The sequence below is a fragment of the Musca domestica genome, unplaced genomic scaffold (genome assembly GCF_030504385.1).
Source record: "Musca domestica strain aabys unplaced genomic scaffold, Musca_domestica.polishedcontigs.V.1.1 5, whole genome shotgun sequence".
NCBI classification, from domain to species: domain Eukaryota; kingdom Metazoa; phylum Arthropoda; class Insecta; order Diptera; family Muscidae; genus Musca; species Musca domestica.
The window spans coordinates 13,949,509-13,970,537 of record NW_026712346.1 but is presented as its reverse complement, the minus strand read 5'-3'; the positions used below and the strand labels follow the sequence as shown (position 1 = coordinate 13,970,537).

Genomic DNA, 21,029 nt, shown 5'->3' with positions numbered 1-21,029 from the left:
TTAAGATAATATTTTTGAAAGAAATTTCAGGCATTTTATTTATTTATCATGCTATTTTAAAAATTAGGAAAAATTACGGCTGTATTTCGATAGTTTTACTAAGCTGTTGTACTTATTATACCATGGGTCTAGGTTAAGTACGTTTACATACAAACCTTTACCCAATTAAATATGATAATTTTCATTGACAAAAATGGTCTACTCCAGAACTGTGATTACCGATTGCAAGAATAGTAGATTCCTGTAGGTTTTGGAACAGAGCAAAAGTTATTGTGTATTTTATGGAGTCAAATTTAATGTTGCTCTGTTCCAGTACCTGCAGACAGCCATAGGCTATTGTCTTATTGATATTATATACCCATTTTTTATTTAATATTACATATACTGTTAAAAAAATTGTAACGAATGTGAAATGTTTAAATAAGAAATACTCTACTACTATAACTGTTTTACCAAATGAAAGGCAGTTACTTTTAAATATTTAATAAAATATCTTTTATTCAGTGCTGCAAAATTGCTGTATTTATAAATATTAAATAAGAAAATCATTTGTCACATATATATTTGTATCAATGTATATTTTTAAATAGTATAATTTTAAAATGCAATATTAATTTGTTCACAAAGACGAACTATTGTTTTGTTCCAATAATATCAAGAAATTCAACTATCAAAAATTCTGAGCTTCTATGCAAAACACTTTTTCTTATTCTATGAGATATAGTAATTCTTTTTCGAAAATTCCACAATATTGCTTATTTTATATTAATGTTTTTTAATTTAAAAATTGTATACGATCTCACATATATATATATTTTGTTTTTTTTTCTCCTACTTATGCAATTCTCTTTCTGCAATTGAGAAAGTCGAATTTGAAATTGAAAAAAATTGATTTTTTTTTTCAAATAAGATCTACTTATGTGTTTTTGTCGTGGATCTTCAATTTCGTTAAGTTCGTTTTAATTTTCCTCAGTTGAAAATGTTTTTTTTTCGTTTTATTCTTATTTCTGATGGGTCTGAAATGGATGCTGATTATATATATATATATATATATATATATATATATATATATATATATATATATATATATATATATATGTTATTTTTTTGGGTTGTATCATAATAGAATTAAGAAGGTAAAGTCATGTTTACAATTTTTTTTTCAAAATTATTCATTTGACAACATGTTATTGTCAAAATATTTATTTATAAATCCATTGTACGTACACAAATGTAGATGGAAACCTGCTTTCTATGTAGTAAAAAATTGACAAAGTACATTACAAAAAATGCAATGATGGAAATGCTCATTTGAAATGACTTTACTTTCTTAATCTTACCATGGGCTGTAGGAATGTTTCACTCGAACTATTTACTTTTAAGGATTGAATTTTCAAGACAGACCTTGAATGACTATGTTGGTGAATTTTAATTTTAAAAATGTGTAATGTTTATAAAAAATACAAAAATATGTGTACCAAAAATATGTTGATGGGCATAACATAAACAATAATTACTACATATTTAACAAACATAATTTAGACTATATATTTAGATATTTGGACCTATAGCGTTGATACCAAACATAATATAATATATATAGAAAGAAAAATAAATCCAGGAGTATAAATTCCAAAGGGACCTATAAAATAAAGGATCTGTAGTGCGATTCTCGAACTAGTTAACAACAATAACAATCAGCGATAACAGCAATTTTTTAATTGTTAATAATATCGTTAGTTAACGAATGTTAGCCATAAAAACAATGTTATTAGCTTTTATTTTTCTGATACGTTTTTCGCTGATTGTTGTAAATGCTTGTCGGTAACGGCAAAAAGTCTAGAGAATCCCACTACTGTTCATAAATTAATTCAATGCCTGTCTTTGGCTTAATGTTGAAAAAAAAAATGTAAAAAAATGTTGACCGATAATTCATAATAAATAATATCACAGGGAAGTGGACGTTGAGTTTTCCAAATCAATTAGGAAATTGGCAAAAGAGAGTTTAGTGTTTATGTGTGGCAAGATGTCATAAAATGCCAAGAGCTTAATACATTGAATTATTTGAAACAACTTAATGATACGTATGTTACCTACATAAGGTACGATTCCATGCGTAGATCAGCCTATTTCATTAAATGCGTGAGAGATGGGCGTGTGTAAAAGTACGTTTGTTCATTATTATGCAATGTGAAAGATTATGCTATGTTACTATGTTCTTGCTTTATTTCTTCGAGTTCAGATCCAAAAGTCGCCTGTTTGGTAAATTACAGATACGAGTGATTATCAATCGTATTTCAGCCAGAGATGAACTGTAGTGCATCGTTGTATCCGTTTTATATTCGACATAAAGGATCTTGGCTACGTAATTCAAACGGTTTGGTAGCTTCTCCGAAACGAACGGTACAGGCAACATGCAAACAGGATGGTAAGGAGCTGAAAGTAGAACAAATGTGAAATGATATTTAATCTGTGTTGTTCAGGGAAAGTCTGTGTGCGCTGGTTTATTAGTAAAACCTGTCAGTGATGGTTCGTTTCCAAAATCACTTTATGAGATCTAATTTATACAGAGAAATCCCGGGAAAAAAATAATGTATAGTTTAAACCCCTAAATAATTAAATTTTGTGTATTTTTTATCTGTACAGTTTCCAGAAAAGAGTTTAGTGAGCCATTACAAGTTAAGAAATTTCAATATCTGTTCAACATATAGCTACGTTAGATGTTTAGTTATCCACAAATGGCCCCCAAAAAGAACAATTTTTATTAAGTGTTGACACCGGTCCTTATTAAGTCATTTGCTAGATATTTGTTTTAATTTGACATTACTAAAATAGCCATATTTATTCGATTACTATAGGATATATTTTAGTGGTCTTTGATGGACGAATTTGGCAAAATGAAAATTAAACCACAATTACCCAAAAAAAAATTGAATAAAAATAAAAAAATGTAAAAAACACATAGCAATTCTTTGGAAAAACGGGATATGCCAAAACATGTTTAAAGGGGTTTCATCACATACTTGAATGTTTCACATATTTTCTATTTACCTGAACGCCAGCAACCCCCAAAACAACTCCAGCTAATAATAGAGTTTTGGAATCTAAAATATCCACAAGTTTCTGCAAGCATCCATCTGGATTAGCATGGGCAGCCGTACAGGCGTCAGCTTCATTAAGATTGATCATTTGACAACACGATGATGGTATGGTCTTGTTGGAAAAAACTTCCTCCCAATCGGCGGGTCCTCTGATTCCACAGCAACCCAACTGTAATCAAAATTTATTGTAATCAAAAATTCAAGAGCAAATGTTTCAAAAAAGAAAAACACACCTCGGTTTGCAATAGAGTCCATGCATCGCGGTAGTCCTTACGGTCATTATACTCCTCCATGGTAACATTGAATTGATTTTCCATTATTTGTTTCAGATCAGTGTGTTTGATATAGCCAGCTATACCCAAACCAATTTCAACGAAAAATACTACCACGGCCAAAATAACAAACGACAAGATCATGCAGGTGTTTTCCTTAATTGCGCCGCAGCAGCCCATGAAACAAATAAATGCCACTAACGATCCGACTATCATTAAAATAATGGGCGCTGTCCATATGTGATCACTGACGAAATTTGAATAATGAGCATAGTTGAATTGTACCATTGCCCCGATCAATAAAATCAGTATGCCCGAAAGCTAAAAATATTTTTGTCATCATCAATTGACCCATCACAAAATTTCATAAAAACTTACGGCAAATAGTAAATTGCAGAAAAAGGTCAAGAACTTGACACATGTTACGCCGCCAGATGCCATTTTTTTCTAAAGAGATACAAAAATACAAATATATTCAAATTTTCATAAAAATATCACTGAAAAATGTTTGTAATTTATTTATTTCCGCGGCAATTGGATATTGCTTATACTCTCTTCAACTGCTGGATACGTAGTACCACTTGTTCACGCATATCGTAAAATGTGGTTCAAACAAGAAAGAACCGCATTACATGTCACACAAAACATACGAACACACATACCCTTTTTCTCTATTGTTTCCCTCTCGTGGTTACAAGTGTGTGCTACGCTTAGTCTACAACAACTAAAGCTACCCGCACCAGCCAATAATAAATCAATACCAGTAGTTAGTGGAACACTCTTCAACAGCAAAGCAAAATTTAATGAAGACGACGACAATGACGAAAACAACAAAAATTAAATCCTCTTCAACCACATCGGAGACCCAACATGCAAGTAAATCACATATACACCGTCACACCTGTAACGGTTTATGATGCATTGCATAGTTGAAGGTTTTCATTGAAACCCCGTCAACTTTATCTCAGCCCTACTACAACTTATGAACCAAAATAGAATTTCAGTTTGCGTAGAAGGAGTAAAAAAGTCAAATATTGTTATTTTAATTATATTGATTACAACAATGGGCCAATAAGAATGGATGTTCAACTTTAAAGAAACTAGGAAAAAATGCATCGACTTTTAAACATGCAACAATTTGTTTTGTTTTACTTTGTTCCAGTACCTGCAAGAATCTACTAGTTGCGATTTTCTTCGATATCATAAAGGGAAAATCGGTTATCGTAGTAAACAATTTTATATTCTTGCAGTTCTGGTACACAAAATTAATATATTGAGGAAACTCGCAAAATATGAATGGATAATTGGACCATTTCCACAAAAGAACATCCAAGATAGGGCACAATTTTTCGAACAGCGTTGGCATGTTTTTTTCGGAGTACCGGAGTATTTTGTTGTTTCAAAATAGTAAGGCATAATACCATTATTGTTGTTTTTAGAATATATCATTATCCTGGAATTGTACATTTTGTTACCCGTAACGTGGAAATTGTGCATTTCTGTTGAAAATAAATTTGAAATAATTTCAAATTATTTTTATTTTTTCTTCAAAACAATACACATATACAAGCTGTGTATATGTTCTACTGTAATTGTGGCATGAAAACAACTATTCGTCCGTTCCAGAAATGTAGTGGGATTCTCTAACTCATTTTTTTAAATTGCCGACGAAGATCGGTAACTTTAAAATCCAAAATTTATATATAAAAGACAAGTTAAAGTTGAAACTTAAATATCTATCGGTAGGTCTTAGCGACTACTTTGATTTCGTCGTTAACTTACCAAAATATTTTGTTAATTACCGAAATTATAAGCATGAAATAGAGAATACCACTACTGAAAGAATGTAAAAGTTTTTACTATGATGATCGATTTTCCCTTTATGATATCGACAAAAATCTCAAAATTTGTAGATTCTTGCAAGTACTGGAACAAAGCATATTTATCATAGACATGAAGCTCTTCAGCACCAGATTTTCCATTTAATCTATTAGTAATTTCAAAGTCCGAAGCATGGTAAAATTAAGAAGGTAAAGTCATTTCAAAAAAGCATTCCCATCTCCGCATTTTCTTTAATTTACCTTGTCAAATTTCACTGCATTCAAAACAGGTTCCTATCTCTGATATGTGTATGTACAATGGATTTATAAATATCCACTTTGACAATAAGATGTTGTCAAATGAATAATTTTGAAAAAAAAAAATTAAAATATGTGATTGCATGACTTTACCTTCTTAATTTTACCACGGTCCGAAGACTATATTTGAAAAAATAATATATTTCATTCGAGTGATTCTCAAACAAATTACCAACAAAAATCGGTGAAGTTAGCGACCAAAATAAAGTAGTTGCTAAGTCCTACCTCTAGCCACATTACTGTGAAGTGTAATTTGGATTTTCATTCATTATTTTGTATTTTAGTTTCACCGTTATTTGTCGGCAACTTAAAAAATATGTAAGAGAATTCCGCTATAAGAACAAAATGTTATTAAGTTTATAAAAAAGAAAAGCAAACGACTAATAACAAAATTGTACTGAAAATTATATTTCACTAATGCAATGACAATTAGCAAAAATAGTGATATTAGTAATAAAACGGTTTCAACTAAAAAATTCTGGGAAACTAGAGGAGAAATAGATAACACACATTATGTACTTAAATATGCACTTTTTTTATCAAATTCACTTGGTCGCACACTTTTTCCTAAATAGGTCGGTCCGCTATAATTTTCGATAAAATTTGGTTTATATTTAATTTTAAAGGACTGACATCTAGTTTTGGCTTTCTGAACAAAACATTTCTTACCACCACGATATTCTAATAAATATTTTGCAAACATTTTCGATAAACGATTCTATATCTAAAACAATCTAAACGAAAACGTTATGCAATATTCTCATTGCAATTTCAATCATGTTGGCCGCTCTCAAAATTACATAGTAGAAGAATAAAGGTAGATGCATCAACGCTTGGGAACATTGATTTGTCAAAAAATTTTAAATGTCTTCTCAAATATAAATTGATTTTTATATGTTTTCTTATACGACGTCATTCAGAGGTTATTATAATACGGGTTTTTGAACAATTTTTATAAATTTAAATAACATTTTCGATTCCAAAATTGGTTTCACAGTTCATTGTTCCAGCAGCTGTGTCGATGCGTCTACCTATATTCTTCTACCATGCCAGAATTAGGTACACCAATTAACCCGTTCATACGGCACGATTCCTAATTCATTGTAACATAATTCTTTTTCCTCTAAAGAGCTATTTTACCAATATTTTACAATATTCATTCATGTTTTGACCCTTTTCTGTAAATGTTGACACTTTTTTATTTTTGCTGGAGAGAAACTTGTCTCAGAAAGAAGTTGCTTGACAATTCCGGCAAGAAAGGTAACCAGGCATACCCTTTTTGAATGATAAATTCCAAACATAGAAGGGTTGTCACCACTTACTTTTCCAGCCAAGAAATATACTTGGGATGCCATTTTTGAAAGTATATTCAGCATTACCAACAAATTTGACCATTGTTTCAATGTAGAATTTTAGAACCCTATACCATATAGTCCAACATTTATAAAAACAAGTAAAAAAGCTTTAAGTTCGGCCGGGCCGAACTTTGAGTACCCTCCACCGAAAATCGGGAGGTACCGTTATATGGGGGCTATACGAAGACGTGGACCTGCACAGACAATTTCCTGTCTTAGGCTGTAGCATCCATTACGAACTTCAAAAACCAAATTTGAAACAATTCCGGTGAATATTGTCGCTAAAATCATCAAAAAATCGAATATCGGGAGGTACCGTTATATGGGCTATACGAAGGCGTGGACCTGCACAGACAATTTTCTATCTTAGGCTGTAGTATCCGTTTCGAACTTCAAATACCAAATTTGAAACAATTCCATGAACAGTTCCATAAATATATTGAATAATACCGTTATATGGGCCCTATACCAAAACGTGGACCTACATGGCTTATTTTCAATACCTACTTCAATTCGTTTGAAAACTAGAGTGATTTCTAAAGGCGGATAGACGGAGGGACATCGCAAATTTTATGCTGATCAAGAATATATAAACTTTGTGGGGTCTAAAATGTATATTTCGCGGTATTATAAACGGAATAACAAACTTAATACTATGGTGGAGGATGAAAAATGTATGCAATTGATGTGTTTTCATTTTCAAGAATTGTTCGCCATATTATGTATATAGGTCGATATAAATTAATCAGCTGCATTGGTTCCCTTAACATGGCTTGCTATCATGTAATTACAAGAAAAGAAAAGCAAAAGTGGCTAAGGCAATTGTTCCTAAATACACAACGTAGTGGAAGAATGCATGAAAATGGCCAGCGGCAGAGTGGATATTCCGCTCTGTAGAAAGTGTCATCATTTTAAATTGCTTTAACTTAGTAATGTTTCTTCGCGTACGTGTGTGTGCGTACGTGTGTGTGTACGTGCAACAGCAATGCACATTTAAATGTTCGTAATTTAGTTTTGACCCAATTTGCCACAAATCGATACTTCAAAAAATATCAACGCAGCCATTAGGGCATTGCCATAGGTATTTTTTGTTCACTGTAAATGATGAGATCTGTGTTTACAGTATATATATATACATATTTTTTTTTTTTTTTTGTTGAATGAAAGCAAAAAATGTAGGAAAAAGCATCAGATTTTAGAATAAGTTTAGTTTTGTTCGAATTGTTCACCGTTGGCACGAATAATGGCCTTCAAACCGCCAATGAAGCCATCACACGCTGCCCGAATGTTACTATGCGGTATTTTAATCCATTGCGGGCGAAACGCTTGCGTGAGGAGTGCCAACCTTGCTTTCCAATTAAAAAAAAATACTCCAGGCACAATAGTCCTTTGGATTGGTATCCGGAGATTTTGGTGACCATTGTGCGCTGGAAAAGAAGCGAGGAACCTCATTTTGAGTCCTGTTGGAATGCCCATGGTCTGCGGTCAAAATGTTTACGTGCCCAAGACCCTCCAGAATAATATTCTGCATTTATTCTGATGCCACGGTCGATTAATACGAGCGGAGAGCCACCATCGGCTGTATATATATATATATATATGTATATATATATATATAATATATATATATATATATATATATATATATATATATATATATATATATATATATATATATATATATATATATATATATATATATTCGGTATTTTTTAATGATTTTTACCAAATGTGTTTACGGATTTGTCTGAGAATTGGTTTTTGTAGATCATTTTGGGTTCTAGCTCCATGCATGTATAGGTCCGCGTTATTGTATATAGCCCGATATTCGTTATATTGATGATTTTAGGCACATTTTCCCATGAATATGTCTAAAAATTTGTATTTATGGGTCATAATGAGCTCCAATGTTTCTTTTACCCTACGGTGGAGGGTATTAAAAGTTTGACCCGGCTGATCTTGTTCAATCCATGAATTTGTTTTTTTAAGAACCACAAAATACATAACAAGTTGAATGTATATAAGAGAGGATAGAGTAGCGAAACGCGTCGGGTTCAGCCAGTAGGCTGGAGATATAGCATCAGAATCGGAGGTACCTTCAAATAATTTGAACTTTGTATGCACATATCTTCTGATCGGTTATAGATACAGCTTTTAAATTTAGAATGTGTGACGGAATTGGTACTAAAATTATTTTCCCGAATCATATTGAAATCGGTTCAGATTTGTATATAGCTCCCATATACATTTCATGTGTTTGATATATCAAAAACGATATGTACCTTTAATTTCAATGAAATTTTGAATGTGTGATGGAATTTGGTCCAAAAATTTATTTGCTGAATTATATTGAAATCGGTTCAGATTTCAATATAGCTCCCATAAATTTTTTACGCTGATTTCATTTATTTAATGCTCCAAAAACGAAATGTATGTCCGATGGCAATGAAACTCGCAATCAGTGACGGAGTTTGGTACAAAAATAAATCTGCCAAATCATATTGAAATCGGCTCAGGTTTGAATGTAGCTCCCATATATTTTTCGGCCCATTTCTGACATTTGAGCACTAAACACGATATGTATGTCCGATGCCAAGGAAATTAGTAATCAGTGATGGAATTTGGCAAAAATTGGTCTAAAAATAAATTTTTGTTAAATTATATTAAAATCTGTTCACATTTGGACATTATTTTATTAGGAAACATAGTTGTATTGCTCCTTCGAAACCCTCTATATCAACAGAAAAGCCGTTCTATTTTAATATATTGAATATTGGTATAACAATATAAATCCCAAGGACAAACACTTCGAGTATGCGTACTAAATTTGGCACGTTCCTGCCTTTCATATGGTCAGCTGTATCTGGTATATTCACGCGTTACTAGACCGAGCGATTTTTTTGATTTCGCTTCTGAAGGAAATAACAAAAGCATCACTATAAATACGTTTTTTGTTTTTGCAAAATAGTTTGGGTTAATTCCATTTTTATTTTATTTATTTATTTTTTTTTTAAAAAGCGTTTGTTAATTAGTTTTTTTTTTCTTTAATTTGTTTTATTTTTATTTAAAAACAACAAAAATATTTGTAAATAAAATTTCGATTGCATATTAATCAAAAGGGGTAGCGAAGCACACTGGGTTCAGCTAGTTCAATATAAATAAGCCAACATGGCTAAAATCTTATATTAGCATACAACATAAAAACAGCCTAAAAATAAATCAATCTAAAAAAATCTAAATATATAACGAAAACTAACGGCGAATTTTACTATATTTTTATATAAAAAATTAAATAACAATAATTAGACCCTTAGACACATCTTTGGAGGACTTCCACACCAAGCTGAACAACAGTTAAGCAAGGCAAGAGACATCAATACATTTAGGCGCTAACCATCACTAGTTTCCAACCGAGCGAAAAGTTGCTACAAGCTACAAGCGTATGAAAAATCCATAAAAAAGAGAAATAACAACAAAATTACTCTATGGAAAATAAACAACCATAAAAATAGCCCCAGCCAATAACTAAAAAGAAATAACAAAAAATAACCCGCAACCAGAAACTCAATGAACAGACAAATATTCAAAACACCTCGAGGTCCAGCCGGGGTCAAAAATCTGGGGGTCCCAGGTCCGTCCCCGAAGAAAAAAATTGTTTCCCGGGATCAGGGTAAAAATACCTCCTACTGGAAAAAAATTAAAAAAAATTGAAAAGTTTTTACTAAAATAAAGTTAAGCCTCAATTTGTTCCTCCAAAGATCCCTAAATTAAATACTTTTATTAAGAGATTTACTCTGTCGGGTTGTCCATGTTTAAAGACTCATTTATCTGGATCCAGGAAAGATAATTGATAAGTTTGTAAAGGCAATAATGACGAAAGAAAATTGGTAAATTTGCGAATTTTCTTGCTTAAATACAAATTCAAAAGAGAACGACAAAAACTGCCGCAATAAAACTCTTCTAATCTAATTGAGAAGAGCATATTTCTCACCAATCTATTCATTAATAAACCAAAATCTGGCAACATTCCATATTTTTTGCATATAAAGAAATAGCGACACACAGAAGAGTAGGAATTGAAAGAATATCAGAAATAAAATACAGTCCATCAAAAGTGCACGAGAAAAACAACACCTTGCCACCACCAAATAATTGTTTCACAAATCCGTAACTCCATCTAAAGACGGTATGTATATGCACTACTCAATTTTTCTTTTTATTTAGGCTGCAGATTTTTTTTCACTTATTTACCTTTTTATTAACAAAAATTCTTAAGTTGAGAAAAGTTTTGCGAAATTCTATCCGCTATTGTTGTTGTTTTTGTTGATGAAATGCACTCTGTCTGCGAGTGTTTCTTCTTTGCTAATATTCCTATACATGATAGGGACATACGGTTCGAAATCGAATTATCGATATTTTGTAATCGCCTCTGCTCGTTTGAGTGGACAGCAAATTCGCCATGTTTCCATAAAATTTATGTACCCAGTTGAACACATGGTAGAAGAATACAGGTAGTCGCATCGACACAGCTGATGGGACAATGAACTGTTAACCCGATTTTAGAATTGAAAATGTTGAATGAACATTATTGAAATATGTAAAAATTGTTGAAAATTTCATATTATGCAAACCATCGATTTTCCTCGTATAAGAAAACATTTAAAAATATATTTATTTTTGATAAAACATTTAAAAAATTTTGACATATCAATGTTCCCAAGCGTTGATGCACCTACCTATATTCTTCTACCATTGTTAAACAGTAACATAAAATCATGTTTAGATGTGTGCCTTGTTTCCTTAATGTAGATTTAAAAGCGTTTAAAAAAAGCATCGACTGGTTTCTTCGGAAAAAAATAATTAGAAGTACATAATTTAAATTATGGACCGGAATTGAACTAATTCAATCAAATAATTCTTAATTGTTTACGAAAAAACCAGCCTATGACTTAAACCACACCTGTAAAGTCATTAAAATATTATAAAATAACGGTACTGTATTTGGGTTATATCATGGTACAATGAAATCAAGGTAGGACCCTGCCATGGTTCAACCAGAAAGGTTGATCAACTTCAAGAAACTAGGAAAAATACAACTCTGTATCGGAGTCTTATAGTGTCAAATAGACTTAAATAAGCAACAATTTTCTGTTTATTTTACATTTTTAACAAAATTTTTATATTGGGCAAAAACCGCAAAACATGAAAAACGTACAATAACGTCGAAAATATGCATTTAGTATGCATCTGAATTTGAAATAATCTCAAATTGTTTGTTTTTTTATTCAAAACAATGCAAACACATACACAAATTGTATATATGTTTTGACAGCATTGTAGAAGAATATAGGTAGACGCGTCGACACAGCTTCTGGGACAATAAACTGTCAAACCAATTTTGGAATTGAAAATGTTAAATGAAAAATTATTTAAATTTGTAAAATTGTTGAAAATCGCGAATTATAATAGCCTCCGAATGACGTAGTATAAGAAAACATATAAAAATCCACTTATATTTGAAAAAAAAAAAAAAACATTTAAAAATTTTTGACATATTAAGGCTTCCAAGCGTTGATGCATCTACCTGTATTCTTCTGCCATGTCTTGACAGAGTAAGGCTGCAAATACATAAAAAGCTTGAAGTCATGGCTAGGCATATTAATGCTAAATTATAACGAAAAACGACGGCAGGATTTCAGTGCGGCTCTGTAATTCCTTTGTGAAATGTCACAAAATAGGCCGTGCCATGACTTCAAGCTTCTTATGTACTTAGCCCTTAAGGGCAGCAAAAGAAAAAAATGTATTTAGGAGGTAGCTTTGTTCTACCCTATGTAATTGTGCCATAAGCATTACCCATGGTAGAAGAATATAGGTAGACGCGTCGACACAGCTGCTGGGACAATTTACTGTCAAACTAATTTTGGAATTGAAAATGTTGAATAAAAAATTATTTAAATATATAAAAATTTTTGAAAACGCGAATTTTAATAGCCTCCGACTGACTTGGTATAAGGAAACATATAAAAATCTACTTATATTTGAAAAAAAAAAACATTTAAATTTTTTGACACATTAATGCTCCCAAGCGTTGATGCATCTACCTGTATTCTTCTGCCATGGTACAATAAAGTCAAGGTAGGGCTATGATACCATATGATTTGGCTTTGACATATTAAGCCAAAAAAAAAAATTTAAATCATATGGTGTTTATTTATTTGTTTATGTGTGTGTATAATTTACAATAATAAAAATATGTTCAGAAAATATTCGAATTCGGGTGTTTTTAAAAGGCTTATTTCGACGTACGCATCGACAAAATCTACAGCTTTTGTAGCGAAATAAACATTTAGAGATACATAGAACACAATTTTGAAAATAAATTTTCACCTTTCATTCATTTTTTGCAGTTTTCAATTATTTATTCAAAATCAATAGTTGTGTTCCAGAACCTGCAAATTAGTACTAATTAGCACTAATTCTGCTACAACGCGTTCCCGTACTCAAAAACTAGCAAAACTTGCATCTCTCTCGAGAAAAAAATGGCGCTGAGTGGTGCACATTTCTGCTTGTTTTAGCTACATGAATTTGGCCGAGCAGAAATGTGCATATTGTAAATTTGACATTTAATTGGCAGGGCTAACAAGGTTGAAAAATGTATTGATACATTTCAATAAAGAAAATGATCAACTTGAAAACTAAAGGAAAAACTAATATTTGTCGTGCAAAAAACAAAAAGAGAAAATATGGAGCAACTGATGTATTCACTTTTGGATGATTCCAGCAGTGAAGAGGACTGGCTGAATGAGGAATCAGATTATTAATTATTATTATAAATTATTCATTTTAACTTATCGTCTTCAATACTCATTTTTTAAATGTTGGCGCTCTTTTCACTAAGGTTTCACCAGTCCGATTTAGGCTGTTTACTTTTGATTTTGACATTTTATCGCATTTCTGCTAATTTTCCGTTCCCTTATTTTTTGAGCAAACCTAAATGAGAATGACATTTCGAACTGTTCTCTCTTCTGCTAGTTTTACTACTAAAAAAGTACTGGAACACAACTAATGCAACAAGTTGTTTGGTTTTTTGATTGTTATGATAGTAATTCCGACACTACAAACCAAACTTCTATACTTGCAAATTTTTCAAAGTTAGCCTACCTAGTCTTCATTGTACCATGGTCATTGCTACCAAACTATTTTAACTTTTATTTTCCAGGCTTAACATGTCAACCAAGGTGTATTTATAAGGTGTATGCATCAGCTACAACAAGTAACTTTTCATAAGAATAACATTGTTGTTATATAAACTAGAAAGTCATTTTGACAATTAGTTTCAAATTGAAAAATATAAAAAAAATGTTTCGAACAAATGCTGAACATTTTTAACACTCATGTATTGTCGGAATCCAAACTCTCCTCAACCATTGCAATATTTTGAACAATTGAATATATTGTTCAGAACACTATTTCAAAAGGTTTAAGGGTAGGGAAGGCTAACTTTCTTTCATAGTCTTAATTTTTGTGTATAACTTTTCGAACATAAACGATATAGCCACCCGTTCATTGTCATCCAGTAGCCATCATAGACAAATGAAAATATAGACAACGAAATGCTCTCACCGTTTATCTTCGAAAAAAATCGAATCAGCAGATGTCGTTCATATCGTTTCAGGGGTTTGAGTGGGAATATTGAAGTCACTCAATTCTAAAACGTTAAAAATAACAAAAACTGTAGGATATTTGCCAGTTGAAAATTATTTCATAATAAAAGAAATATGAAAAGAACGTGATGACATCGAAAAATATAGGAATATTCCAGTGAAATTCTTGAAAAACGATAAAATGTGTTTTCGAAGTCGAGTGGCTTGAACGCGTAAATCAGCATGTTGACTATGCAAAACATGATGAGAGCCACCTGGAAAAAAAGACAAAACTAACTTTTCGTTGTCTATATTTTCATTTGTCTATGTAGCCATTTGGCCAAAACTAATTGTGGCAATATTGCCACCAACAACAGGAAGTCAAATTCCTGCACTACGACATCAGTGGCAAATGCTTATTATCTAATCAAAATAATATTATTTTAAAAAAACACTTGCAACTTTTTCCAAGTCAGCCTACCTTGTCATCATTGTCCCTTGGGCTAATGGGAATCTACTTGTTTTTCAATATTCTTCCTTATCATAAAGGGGAAATCGGTTATCGTAATCAAATCTTTAAGATTCTTGCAGTTCTGGAACAGAACAATTATAACAAATTCTTACTGCAATTTGTTGCAATTTGCTACTATGTTGCTACCTGTTATTTCTACTATATTACAACGTATTTATAGAAGAAAAAAATAATCAATGCAACAAGTTGTCGCATATGGGATAGTAATTCTGACATTACAATCTATACAGAAGACTACTTTTGACAACATATGTTTTTTTTGACAGCAAACTTAGTTGTCAGATGGGCTTACTGGCCGACCTTAAATAGGCCATGGGTTGTTGTTGTTGTAGCAGTTTTACACGTTCTGTTGTTTTTTTTTTTTTCGACTAATCCGGTTCTTCCTCAATGTCCAGGTTTAGGAATTCTGCTACCTTTATGGGCTGTAGCCATAGATCCTCTGGACGGAGTTGGGTAGGTTTGGCAGGACAATTAAACAAATGCAGCGTGTTGTGCGGGCCTGTATCGCACGCTGGGCAGGCGTTCCGCACATTCTCATCAATTCGTGCCCAATACGAATTGAGACGGCTGCACCATCCTGAACGTAGTTGGGCCAAAACTACCCTGGTTTGCCTAGGCAGCCGAAGTTCTTCAGCTGCAATGGAATTGAGACGGCTGCACCATCCTGAACGTAGTTGGGCCAAAACTACCCTGGTTTGCCTAGGCAGCCGACGTTCTTCAGCTGCAATGGATGGGGGGTGGACTCCGAGTATGACATTCATACTGTAATTATTGACTACCTCTGCGACTGATAAGTATGAATGCTATTCAGACCCGCTTGATAGGCTTCATGATCTAGAGGCTCTCTCTTATATCGCTGGACCTCTCTCTCTAGTTCGTGCAGGTCCTTCCTGACACGCCTGGGTGGGGGAGTTCTATCCACCATATGGTGGTTAGGGTGACTCCCGCGATAACACCCAAGCAGGTACTGCAACGAAAGCATATGATTATGCTGACGTAAGGGAAGAACCTTCGTCTCCTCATGTAAGTGGTCCACAGGCGTTATGAGGAGGCACCCTGTTGCAGTTCTCAGGGCGGCATTCTGGCAGGTCTGAATACATTTCCACTGCGTTGCACTTGTATTCGCCGACCACACTGGAGCCGCATAGCTAACCACAGACCGACCTATCGCGTGGAAGAAGGCGGCAAGCTCCGCGAGATAATTATTCACCCTGACACATATGTCATCAACTACAGGACCCGACGCCATGATCGTACAATCATCCGCATAAGTTACGATCTCGATGCCGTCTGGACGGCGCGGAATTCCGGAAAGGTAGAGGTTAAACAGTTCCGGAGATATCACCCCACCTTGGGGAACTCCCTGTTTCACTCTACGAGGCTTGGACTTCTTATTTCGGAATTCCACGTACGACTGGCGTCCACACATATAGTTGACTATCCAACGTTTCAAACTTGGCCGGAGGGTAGTGTTCTCAACGTCCTCGAACAGCGTGGCATGGTTGACCGTATCAAAGGCCTTTGATAGGTCGAGAGCCACCACTACTGTTCTGTGGCACGGCCTGTTCTGGTTGAGTCCTCGACTGATATGTGTGGATATGCTGTTGTAGTGCTATGTAGTGGACGGAAACCGTGTTGATGGTTAGCAACTGAATAGCTTCCTCTGATACTGGGGAGGAGTAAGGCCTCGAGAGTCTTTGCTACTGGCGACAAAAGCGAAATTGGCAACATAGTCTCTATCGCTATAGTCTCGCAACCGGGTTAAACCGGAACAATTTCTAAAATGCACCCATCCTCTGCATCCATTACATCGCACCGAGACTGATCTATGGTGGATAGTGTTTTGGCAAACCGTACAGAACCATGGTCCGGTTCAAGCCCGGCACGAACCAAAAGAATCCGGAGCAAGCATTCCGGGATGTGCTGCTCCCAAAACAGAAAAATAAACAAACACGAACATGTATACACTGGGTTGGCAGCCGCTGGCCGAAACTGGAGTGTTGTTGTTTCGGGTCAATCCGGTGTCGTAGAACCCGCTGCCGTGGGATTGTAGGCCATGGGTAGGTCTCTTCACTTGCAACTTTTTACTTAATGGTACCATTGTAGGAAGCTTAATTTTATATGCAGCCACGTCAAGACGTATATCATTTTTTTTTCCAACTTTAGGTGGGAATACATAACACGCATTTTTGACTAGCTTAAGTCATCAGCTGGCTTTTTCGTAAAAGGAGAAAGGAGCGTAAAGCGAACAAGTATAAATTATAGGCCGAAATTGAACTAAGTCAATCTAAAACTTCCTTGCTCTTTTACGAAGATGCCGCCGATGACTTAAGCCAGTAAAAAGCTCTTTATGTGCTTGCAGCTTTAGTTATGTACATACTCACGTTATTACATTGTGATTACAACCATGGTACAATAAAGGTAGGATTATGATACCATATGATTTTAATTTTTTTATTTTCTTGGCTTAATATGTCAACTTTATTTGTTGTGTGTGTTTTCTTTTCAATAAAAAAAATTGTTCAGAAAATATTCAAACTCAGGTGTTTTCAAAATGTTTATTTCCACGTATGCATCGACAAAATCTATAGTTTTAAAAGCGCAATAAACCTTTTGATACATATAGAACATGATTTTGAAAAAAAAAAAAAAAAATCACCCTTCATTCAGTTTTCGCGGTTTTCAATGATTTATTCAAAATAAATGCAACAAGTTGTTTGGTTTTTTAATTGTTTTGGTATTAATTCTGACATTACAAGCCAAACAGGTAGACCTCTATACATGCAATTTTTTCAAAGTTAGCAAATCTTCTCTTCATTGTACCATAATTACAACTAAATATGAATGTTTTCAAACAAGTTTCATATTATTGAAAATAATACAAATACATACAAAATTAATGTTGACGTCAAGGCGTATTTAATAAGATCATATGGTTTTCAACTTGTTTATTTTTGTCTGTGAATTAAGTTGTCAAATCAATTTTTTTACTTTTTTATTTAAGTTTGAATTTTGATTTTTTTAAAATAATGTTATTTTGATTAGATAATAAGCATTTGCCACTGATGTCGTAGTGCAGGAATTTGACTTCCTGTTGTTGGTGGCAATATTGCCACAATTAGTTTTGGCCAAATGGCTACTGGATGACAATGAACGGGTGGCTATATCGTTTATGTTCGAAAAGTTATACACAAAAATTAAGACTATGAAAGAAAGTTAGCCTTCCCTGCCCTTAAACATTTTGGAATAGTTTTCTGAACAATATCTTCAATTTTTCAAAATATTGCAATGGTTCAGGAGTGTTTGGATTCCGACAATACATGGGTGTTGTGAATGTTCAGGATTTGTTCAAACATTTTTTTTTATATTTTTCAATTTGAAACTAATTGTCAAAATGAATTTCTAGTTTATATAACAACAATGTTATTCTTGTGAAAAGTTAGTCGTTGTAGCTGATGCATACACCTTATAAATACACCTTGGTTAACATGTTAAGCCTGGCAAATAAAACAAAGATAAAATAGTTTGGTAGCAGTGAGCATGGCACAATGAAGACTGCGTAGGCTAGCTTTGAAAAATAGCAAGTATAGAGGTCTACCTGTTTGGTTTGTAGTGTCAGAATTACTATCAAAACCATCAAAAACCCAAACAACATGTTGCATTGATTTCGAAAAAATAATTGAAAACCGCAAAAAAATGAATAAAAGGTGAAAAATTCTTTTCAAAGTTGTGTTCTATAAATCTCTATATAGAATTTTCAGTTTGTCATCATCAGTTGTTTTTTCTATGTTCCAGGTAAATGATAAAATGAATTCTATAAACGGAGATGCAAGAAACAATCCTTATAAAAAAATAACGGTTGAATGTCCTTTGCCAGAAAGAGTTTTGCCATCCCAGAATATTCGCAGAAAATCAAAGTCGGAACACTTATTGTACGCATTGGTTTTTATTTTAACGGCAATCACAGTGGTTTTTATATTCCAACAACATCTGAGGGAAATTCTTCGTTTGGAAGCTCTGGATAGCTATACTGACGCCGATGATCGTTGCCATCTCCAACTTGTAGAAAGTATTCCGGAACATTTAACGTTTTCACCTAATAGCCCCAAATTTTTGTCGACTTATGACTCATGGAAAATTCTTTTGAATTCAACCGACTCGGCCCTGAATATTGGTTCCTTTTACTGGACTCTGCTGGGTTCGGATGTTATAAATGATCCTTCCGCTGCGCAAGGAGAGGATATATTTCATAGTCTAATGGATTTGGGAAAGGTGGGTAAAATTAAAATTCGTATTGCACAAAGCGCTCCGTCTGATATGGAACCGGACAACGATACTAAGATTCTACAGGAAAGTGGGGCTGCCGAGGTTCGCTCCCTAAATTTTACCCGTTTGCTGGGCGGCGGAGTATTGCATACTAAATTTTGGATTTCTGATCACAGGCATTTTTATTTGGGAAGTGCTAATATGGACTGGAGATCTCTAACGCAGGTGAAAGAACTGGGTGTGTTGGCATTGGATTGCCCAACGTTGGCTAAAGATTTGGAAAAAATATTTGAAGAATATTGGCTGATCAGTACCAATACATCTACCATACCAAAACAATGGCCTTCGGAATACTCAACGAAATTTAATTTTGAACACCCAATGCACTTGTTAATCAACAACAAATACAAACAACTAGCTTTACTCTCAAGTTCTCCGCCACCACTTACAGCCAGGGGTCGGGTGGACGATGTTTCGTCAATATTGCAAGTCATATCTTCCGCCAAGGAATTTGTAAATATTGCTGTGATGGATTATATTCCCATGATGATTTACTCGAAAGATAAAACCTATTGGCCCGTTATTGATGATGCACTTCGCTCGGCAGCCATAGACCGCAAAATTAAAATCAAACTTCTTATCTCTTGGTGGAAGCACTCGAACCCATCTGAAGACAATTTTTTGAGATCTTTGCAATCTCTATCTCAAGCCATGCCGCATGTTGACATTCAAATTAAGCGTTTTATCGTACCGTCGGATGAGAATGAAGCCAAAATACCATTTGGACGGGTAAATCACAACAAATATATGGTTACTGATAATGTTGCATACATTGGAACGTCCAATTGGTCGGGAGATTATTTTACCAATACGGCAGGAGTCGGACTGGTACTACAGGATGATCCATCTGAGGCAAATAACACACAAACAATTCGAAGCGATCTTTTGAGTGTCTTTGAAAGAGACTGGAACAGCGAATATGCCGTAATTTTTAAAACCGAAAACTCATAAAACAAGAATAATTTTGTTGTATTAACTTTATTATTGGTACATTACGGAATCAGTGTAACCCCTTTTTGTACAATAAAAATTAAATTTTTGGATATTAAATCAATATACATAACTGCGTAACCTAAAATTCGACGTAGCGTATACAATTTTTCAACTTCTCCACTATGGTAAAATATTTTGTACGTCCGTATTACCCAAACACGCCATGTCCAAATTTTATAATCTACCAAATAAAAGAGTTGCAAAAATTGATATTTTTTCACATTCACCCAATTGCAACATTTTCCAAAGGTCAACTGAATTCATCGAATTTTAGGTATAATACTGTATAATTTATGTAAAAACACATAAACTTTTAATTAGTTTTTATTAGATTGGTGACATTTTCAAAATGTTTATTTCCACGTATGCATCGACAAAATCTATAGTTTTAGAAGCTCAATAAACCTTTTGAGATATAGAACATGATTTTGAAAGAAACACCCTTCATTCAGTTTTCGTGGTTTTCAATTATTCATTCAAAATAAATGCAACAAGTTCTTTGGTTTTTTTATTGTTTTGATAGTAATTCTGACATTACAAGCCAAACAGGTAGACCTCTATACATGCAATTTTTCAAAGTTAGCCTACCTTCTCTTCCAAGGGATAATTTACCCACAAGGAACTTCTTGTGTGGTTTATCAGACAATTCTGTTGAAAATGTGGCTAAAA

General features: G+C 33.6%; 2 protein-coding genes across 5 annotated transcripts; one reads left to right on the top strand and one right to left on the bottom strand.

The window, feature by feature from the left end:
* Positions 1-1,497: 1,497 nt before the first annotated feature.
* Positions 1,498-11,265, bottom strand: LOC101900421 (CD63 antigen). Of its 3 annotated transcripts, none has more exons than XM_005179099.4 (5): positions 11,118-11,265; positions 3,752-3,820; positions 3,335-3,694; positions 3,052-3,270; positions 1,498-2,436 (listed from the first exon to the last, which is right to left on the bottom strand). In XM_005179099.4, exons 2-5 carry the CDS (start codon positions 3,812-3,814, stop codon positions 2,371-2,373), a joined length of 708 nt encoding a protein of 235 aa, XP_005179156.1. In that variant the 5' UTR covers positions 3,815-3,820; positions 11,118-11,265; the 3' UTR covers positions 1,498-2,370. The 3 variants fall into 3 exon arrangements, with proteins under 3 accessions (XP_005179156.1, XP_058984087.1, XP_019890818.1); XM_059128104.1 differs by having other exon boundaries at positions 3,752-3,817; positions 11,118-11,235; XM_020035259.2 differs by lacking the exon at positions 11,118-11,265 and adding an exon at positions 4,036-4,256.
* LOC101900598 (5'-3' exonuclease PLD3) lies at positions 10,902-20,570 on the top strand. 2 transcript variants are annotated; one of them, XM_005179100.4, is made up of 2 exons: positions 10,902-11,052; positions 18,837-20,570. In XM_005179100.4, exon 2 carries the CDS (start codon positions 18,849-18,851, stop codon positions 20,316-20,318), a length of 1,470 nt encoding a protein of 489 aa, XP_005179157.1. In that variant the 5' UTR covers positions 10,902-11,052; positions 18,837-18,848; the 3' UTR covers positions 20,319-20,570. The 2 variants fall into 2 exon arrangements, with proteins under 2 accessions (XP_005179157.1, XP_019890817.1); XM_020035258.2 differs by lacking the exon at positions 10,902-11,052 and adding an exon at positions 18,604-18,748.
* Positions 20,571-21,029: the final 459 nt, after the last annotated feature.